The sequence below is a fragment of the Nestor notabilis genome, unplaced genomic scaffold, assembly GCF_000696875.1.
Source record: "Nestor notabilis isolate BGI_N333 unplaced genomic scaffold, ASM69687v1 scaffold14783, whole genome shotgun sequence".
NCBI lineage: Eukaryota > Metazoa > Chordata > Aves > Psittaciformes > Psittacidae > Nestor > Nestor notabilis.
The window spans coordinates 28,126-36,333 of record NW_009923443.1 but is presented as its reverse complement, the minus strand read 5'-3'; the positions used below and the strand labels follow the sequence as shown (position 1 = coordinate 36,333).

At 39.1% G+C, this 8,208-nt stretch overlaps 1 protein-coding gene across 1 annotated transcript in view; it reads left to right on the top strand.

The window, feature by feature from the left end:
- Positions 1 to 4,678, top strand: part of ALG12 (ALG12, alpha-1,6-mannosyltransferase) — an 11,745-nt gene extending 7,067 nt beyond the window's left edge. Inside the window, exon 9 of the mRNA XM_010012143.1 lies at positions 3,751 to 4,678. Coding sequence (XP_010010445.1) covers positions 3,751 to 3,982 — 232 coding nt within the window. The 3' untranslated portion in view covers positions 3,983 to 4,678. The remainder of the gene's footprint in view (positions 1 to 3,750) is intronic.
- The last annotated feature ends 3,530 nt before the right edge of the window (positions 4,679 to 8,208 follow it).

Below are 8,208 nucleotides of genomic sequence, written 5' to 3'. Positions count from 1 at the left end.
GAGGTGTCCCTGCTCATGGCAGGGGGGGTGAAACTAGATGATCTTAAGGTCCTTTCCAGCCCAAACCATTCTATGATATTTCAGTAGATCTTGTAAAACACAGCTATTGGTGAACACTTCCCTGCTCTTGGTAGAACAGTATATAATTGTGGGAGTGTCTTCTCATTTTGTTTGCTTTTGAGTGATACGTGTCAATGTGAGGTTTATGTGTGTATTAGTAAGTCTATTTTTATGTGGAACATCCTTCACTTAGATAGCATTGAACCTGCTGTGGTGGGCTGATGGTCACGTTCGTTAGCTCTGAAAAAATCCTCTTGAGTGCTTTGTTATCATGACCAGCAGTGAGCTACAAACAGTTTTAAGAATCAGAGTATTAAAATGAATAGTAGGAGATGTTTGTGGGATGGCATTGTTTGCTTTGCAGGATGCAGACCAAAAAAAAGGCACCTCTTGAGCTGAAGTGCAGGTTTCCCATTCAAAATGTCATCTTAATAGAAATGATTCAGCAGACAGTGACACAAAGCCTCACTTCATACTTGCACAAACCAAAAGCAATACAAGCAGATTTTGGGTTTAGTAGTACTCTAAGTATGGAGTTCTTTTGGGGTTTTTTTCCTCCATCTACAGTTTTCAGGATCAGTTGAAGAAACATCTTTTTTTTGTTTGTTTATTTAGATATAAAACTATTTTGGAAGTAAAGAGGGAGAAGGGAAAAGTATGCTTCTGGGGGAATTACACAAATCATTGCACTTGCTATGGCTTATTTTATTTCCGTGCTCCCTGATAATGTTGTGATGGCATGGACAGTTTGAAGCTGAATTATCTTAACAGTTACTAAGCCAATGTTTGTTTCAAATTGGGTTTTGCATGTTCAGTCTAGAGAGAGTCTTAAAGCATGAGCAGTCAGGAGGAGACATTAAACTGTAAGTGGTAGAACACACTATAGCTGTTATAAGTGATAGCTAAAATGTTCCAATCTGTTTTTTGAACACACTTCAGTACACACACTACTCTAAATAGAACTCTATTTTCTAAATACAGTGCTTAATTTAAATGAGCTTTTTTGAGGTCGTGGCTTTTGGATTGTTTTGGGCTTACAAGGCTGTAGGGTGGTGGGATTGGGAACAAGGAACATCCCTGTCACTGATGGACGTTTCATAGTGTTGCAACTACAGAGCAGTTTTTCTCTCTTTTATCTTTACTCATCATAAAAAAGCCTCAAGGGAGGGCTGGTTCATCATAAAGCTTCACATTAAAACAATCAGGCAAAATCCACAGCTGAGCATCATACACAGGATTGCCACTTTGTCTGACAGCACAGTAGTGCAAAGTTTATTGGCACCAGCTGTTTCCCTTTATCCAGGGAAGTGACAGCCTTTCAGATGGATGAAAACTCACTCACCATCTTCACAGACTGTGTACATCAAGTGAAAACAGATTTAAGGATGGAGTCGCTATGAAGGCTGATGATTCATCAGCATAACTATGATCCATAAATAAAAGTGTCTTAAGGTTAACAGCTTTCAGTGGCATGCTCAGATTAGATCTGTTTGCCTCAAGAAAAATGCAAGTGATCCATTGTTTTTCTTCAAAGGACGACTGAAAGAAGCTTGATGCAGATTCTTACACAGGACAGGTGTTACAATCTTGTCTTCAATTAGTGCTGTCTCTTTGAACCAGGAATAAATGTGCTGTGTAAGCTTAAGGTATTTAAAAATAATGAAATTCAGCAATGCTTGCAGCCAGATGAAAGGCCCCTTATTTCCTGATGAAGAAAACACAAAATTAGTAGTTGGTCGAGTTGTTACAAAGTATGCCATTTTTACTGCCAGTTGGATGCATGTACCATCCTAAGAGGTACTGTGATCTTTTTGGAAATAACAGATGAAATTAGCGTGCTTTTTAATTTTTTTTTTTTTTTTTTGAGGGGAAAAAAGCACTTGTTGAGTGTGCAAAGTCTAGTTCTACATTATATGATGTATTTATTGACACCCCTGGATTTTGTCAGCCTGGGTTCTCCTCTGGGTTGACAAAATTTCAGTTAATAATCCACACAAAACCTCCAGTTTGCTGTAAAGTCCTTTCTTTAAATGTCTTAGATGTTAATGACTGCTGTGTCAGGGAGTGTTGTGACAATATAGATTGAGATGGTTTCCAGTTTTTCACAGAGAATCGCAGCACGTGAGGCCAGGCCTGCAAAGACAGATGTGGTGAAGATGCAGCCTGGATTTGCTCCTAGCTGCATTTAAGAGTATGAAGGGTTGGGATTGCATCATTTCCCTACCAGTGTCCATGCCTGTAAGAAAAGCCACAGCCTTGAGTAAGTTGCTTGTGAAATCTGCAGGAGGAATAAGGTGCCTAAGAATAGGAGTAGAAGGCTGTTAGAAGACAGAGCACAGAAAAGGGCAACAGAAGGGGTTGAATGCTCTTCACCCAGGTTAGAGAGCATTGACTCCTTTATAGTTAGATAACTGAGACTGTCTTGTCATAAACAAACTAAAGGAAGTAACCTGCATCTTAACCTCTGTCTTCCAGACTGTTAGCCAGCATTAGTGTAGAGCATTTTTCTGGAATACAGAGCAAAGATTTGAATCCAGCTCTCCCACTTTTGGAAGCACACTTAACAGTGGTCTACAGAGTGTTGTGGGGTGGACTGATCTTATTCTTCCCCTTTGAAGTTGTTGGATTGAGGACTCGATCAGGCTGCCATATCCAAAATAAGCATCCTAACCCCTGGGCTATAAATTGCACCTGACTATCTTCAGTGAATGAATAACTAACTATTATGAAGTAGAAGTGTCTTCATGAGACAGTGAGAGAGATCTATCTCCATTTCTAGAAAATCAGAGAGCTTCATACAGCTCTGTGAGGCAATGAACCAGCTCTGGGCTTAGATCAGATGGAGAATAGCTGAATCTAGATCTTTCAAATCCCTGTCAAATGCTTAAGTCACTTGTTTTCTCATCCTGTGAATTTCCTCTGCAGCTAGATTGAATGTAACTCCTTTTAAGAAATAACTAACTGTATGTGTTAAATAGTTCTGGAACTCATGTTTTACTTCATATATATATATATATATATACACACACACACACACACACACACACATATATACATTAGATAAATCATTTAGATATATTTAGGTACCTAAACAGTTTTATAAAGGTGACCCAGAGTGACTTACCCAAACATGTAGTAGATAGGGAACCCAGAAATAACATGTGCCAAGTTAATACTGTAATTGCCAGACTGTTCTTCCTTTCCTACAGTGTTCAAGGATGTCTTCTCTGTGTGATTCTCTGAGGCTTCTACTTTAATGTACATCTACCAGAAGAGAAAGGTTTCTGCTGAAGTGCCTCATTTTAGTTTTTTTTTAATTAAACAACACAAAACCCCTACCCACACTTACTCTACAAAAATTGCAGGTTCACTAAAACTTAAAAATTAGTCCAGTTTTCTACAGTCTTAGGCTTTGGTGTCCTTTCTTCACAGAACTCAGAGGACTAGTGGGAGATTTACTGGGAGTCCTGCTTCATATCACAGTAGCAGCAGAAGGGCTTGCATGGAATGACTGGCTCCCTAAACTACTATTTCCCCCTCCAGAACAAGTTAATCTAATCAGGAGATATAGCAGAGAATGTTACAGTTCCTTTTGTGTTTCATCTTGGATGATGCTACATGCCTTGCAGTAATTGAGATGATTAATATGTAAAGAGAGAAATGTAAATAAGCCATCTCTATTCTTTACAGGTACGACAAAAGAGAAGATGTGAAACCAGGAGACCAGCTGATGTTTTCTTACACACACATACTGATGGAAACAAACCCTCTTCAAATATCACATTACAAGACAACCCACAGGCCACTGGCAAATATACCTGGTATCAGTAAAATTGGGTTGAACTTTACTGCGCTACCTCCTTTTACTTTAAACTTGAAACCAAAATTAGTACTGTTGGAAAAACTTCCTCTATCATCTTGACTGTGAATTTTAAGTAAGCCTTTTGATGTAATCTTGCTGATGACTGAATAATCTAAGACAGCAGCAAATTGTCATTCCAGCACTGCAATTCAGCTTCTGTGGAAAGGCACAGAAAATCTTTGTACCAATTGGTATTTAGGTCCATCCTGTTTCTTACGTAAACATTACAGTGCATTCCTGGTCAGTATATACTCAAATACTGAGTTGTATTGCTACATATGTTTGAGAGAGGCTACCTGCAAGTTTAGTAGTATTAAGTAAAACCTGTCTACTTGGTTTGGGTAGCTGCCCGTTTCATAACGTAGCACAGGTATGTCCTAATTGTCCTAGATAAGATACATAATGGCACAGGTTTGTGCTACGGCAATAATTTGATATGTAATCTATATGTGCAAAGATATATTACTTGATGTAGCTGCAAGATTGTAACCCCCTCAGTTGTGAGATTGCTTGTGTGAAACTTAATGATGCTATCAACATAGGAAAGCCATATTCATTGTAGCTTCATCACAATACCTAATTGTGCCCTGTAGGCTACCAGACTAATTAAAGTGAAAGATTGACTTAAAAAGCAGTTGGACCTTTTGACAAGCACTGTCTCATAACAGATTTGAGGATGGTTATCTTAATTCCAACAGCTCATAAAGAAACAGCAACTTGGTTTTCACAGGAAAAAGAGCTTTTAAAATGAAGCTTCCCTCTTCTGCTGTAATGATATCTTAATTTGCAGTGCAGAAATGTACCGATGAAAATACCCACTTGAATACACTTTAAGAAGATAAGTAATGTTTTGGGTTTTTTTATGAAGTAGTCCCTTTGGAAAGGCATAATCTAATGTGCTGTGTGTTGCATTCTGTAAACTAGAATAGCATGCTCTGTAGTATCTTCTCTATTAGATGTTTTTGCTAAGAATGTCTGTTAAGGGGTAAACTAAGGATAAAAAGTTGGAATTTTGGTGACGGCTGGTTGTAATATGACAGGAGCTCCATTAGTGTAAAAATCAGTATTGCTGAAATAAACATGGGCAGGAAACTATTCCTTGCTGGCTGAAAACTTGAGTAAAAAACTTGCATTGAATAAAGTGGGTTTGGTTTTGTTTTTTTACTTTTAAAAGTGTGGTTCGTTCAGGAACTACTTTTACCTGTTTGTACATTTCAGTTCTTAGGACCATGTTTTCCTTTTATCCTCTAGATGATGTATCAGAGGACAGGATCTGTGGGGTGGAGCCTGCTCCTATGTGGGTGGCTGTAGCTGTTGCGCAGGCTTCCTCAAGTGGAGATGTGGCAAAGGCAACCTGCAGAACTTGTTGTTCCAGTCTCTGGCTGCTCTAGAAACTGAAATCACTCAAGTATTATCTATTTGACTTGCCTTTGGAAGAAAACTCAGCTTCCTCCGGAGTCAATATGAACATCAAACAATTCACATGAGACAGAAGGAAGTACATGTGCAAATAGCTGAGAATTTGGAACGATACAAAAGGAAACTTTTAAATAAGGATGTAGGCCCCTATGCTAAATCTAATCATTGTCTTTATCTAACTTTCCCACGCCGTAATACATAACTCAAGAACCTAAACTAAAATTTATCCTGCCCAAGTGTAGACCAATGTCTGCACTGCTGCAGTTAGGTGTATAGATATCCCAGCTTTCCAAATCCCGAGTTGTCAGAAACCCTCTGCAAAAAGAGAAAACTTAGGGCCATTATGCTTATAACACAGGCAGCTCAAGCTAATGTCTGAAGTGGCACAAAGTATGTGACCATTAGGCATTGAGGAGTTTAATCTTGCTGCGTGTCAGACACACATGACTGATGGGTGCAGGTAAGAGAGACACTGAAAATTTACTTGGAATTTCTGAAGTGAGTTTAAAGTACTAAATTTCTGATGACTACTGAAGTTACTAAAGAAAAATCTGTCTTGACTAACTACAAAAAATCCTAGCTTAAAGCTTTTCTTAATAAAAGCAGAAATAGAGTGAGAGTATTCAAATAATTGAGGGTTGACTTAACCCAAATAAAAGACAAATAGTACAGTCCATCTCTAATATAAAAACGTGTAAATAAAAAGCATTTAACATATATAATGCTGCAGTAGAATGAGATGTTTTTAGGATGTCTTGTTAAACTCCCCAAAGGTCAATGCTGCATAGCCTGATGCGCTGCCTTTTGAAGTGTAACTTAATTTCTTACAAGCAATGTTTGTTCCTGTAGAGAGCAAGGCTGACATGATTTGGACGCAAACACGTCACCGTGCTGTTTCAGCCAGAGATGGGGAATGAAAACTGCCTGAGACTGAGGACACCCTGTGTTGTAAAACTAAATAAAGTAATTGCATCAAAAACAGTTGTGGAACTCTGGGGGAGGACATTTTCAGATGCTGAAAGTAAAGGCTGCTTCAAAACAGGATCACTCTCCCAACAAGAAGCAAAGATCAAGGAACAACTTCCGGTTCACGAAGTCCCCAAGTAACAGTGTGCAGAGCTGGGAGAAAATACCAGTCCGCTTTTACCTTATACCTGCCCTAAGTACTTGCTATAGGTCTTGTTTCTCAAGAGCGAATTTGGGGTAAGGGGGCCTGGATCCAACATAAAATATCTTCATCTGTGAACACTGGGAAAAGCCAGAACTTGTCTCAGTTTATCCTCTTTGCAGTCCCTTTCACTCCAGCCATCAGAACACAACCTCAATGCAATGTAACAAGGTAACACATGCTGAAACACCCATCACACCCTTTCTCTGTTCCTGCCTGTTGCACACATCCACTTGGTGAAACAGGTTACACATCTGGGTGAACAAGGTCGTGATGTGCTGTCTCTCCTACCTTGGTTACAACTGTTCTAGGACCATTCTCATTTGCTGAGTACTCGTTCTTTGCATAACACTAAGGAGCTTGAAACATGACACAAGATTCAAGCACTTCTTCGCTGTATCAATTTCAATGCAAGAGTGTGCATTCCCTTGCACCCAGAGCATTTTTCCTATACGTAACAGAATTATACTCAAGTCTAGTGCTGATGCTTTCTTCACTTTGCTACCTGTGCTCATGTTTAAACAGTCCCCTCAGGACTTTCCTTGTAATTTAGTACTGAAAGAGTCTGCCTTGCACAAAAGACTTCGCCTTCTATTTGCAGGGAAGGAACAAAACCACAAGCTGAGTTTGTCACTGATACAAGCAGGACTGTTCAGCCTTCTCAGTTAGCTAGCTAGAGTCTCGGCTGTCTTCAATGAAATCTATCTGCTCAACAGACCACATGGGAGATTAAAAGGGTGGTGGCAGAAATTCCTGAAGTTAAATGACAGAGAACACCTCCGTGAAGGTTTTCCTCAGTTTTTATTTAAATAGGTGTGATTCCTAAACATCATTTATCCATTGTGTGTGCAACTATTTATTTTATGTCAGCTCTTTCTCTAAACATCAGCAACTACAACCACTTCTGGTTGTTCATTTCAGACCTTTGTGACAGGAAGGACAGCCAGTGTTCCTTCTGAAATTGTAGATCTTACTGTCACGGGCAGTCTTTCACCAATTCTGCTTTATTTCAGCTGCAACTGCCCTTGGTTCTGTACCAAGGCTTGATCTGTGTCCAGATATGTCAAGTGTAAGGTAAAAATGCTGTCTGAAATGGACCCCATCTTTTCCTTTAAAACTCTTTCTAATCACCAAGAATAAAGCAAAGGATGAATATATTTGTGGAAGACTAAAATGCTTAGTTTATAAAATTTAAGTAATCTTTAATTAAGGTGTTATTTGCTAATTATGTGTTATGTTTTCCTGTGTTTGGAGATAACTAAATGCAAGTTTCTTACAGTCAGCTCTGTATAGTGGCAGAAGAAATATGCTACTTTACGGGACAGATCTCTCAACAACTGTAAGCAACTACTTTGAGCTTGTCATCTAGACAGACAATTAATAACATCCTTATGCTGGAATATAAACTGCGCTAGGTGGAGATTTCAGGCTTTTGTAAATTCAGAAGCAACTCCTGGGGAGCAAGGAGAAGCCAGGAGCATTCCTAGTAAATGCAGTCCAGCAGGTTTCCTTCACTTTTACTTGGTGGGTAGGGAAGGAGGCCAAATGGAAAGGGGCAATGCCAGAAGACTTCATTTAGTTGAAAAGGCTGTTGGAGATCTCTGCTTCTTCCCCTTCCTACCTTTAGTATAAGATACTTCTCTCTACAGTGTGTAATTAGTTACACCTGCCTACTCTTAGAAGCAAAATCTGAGAGATC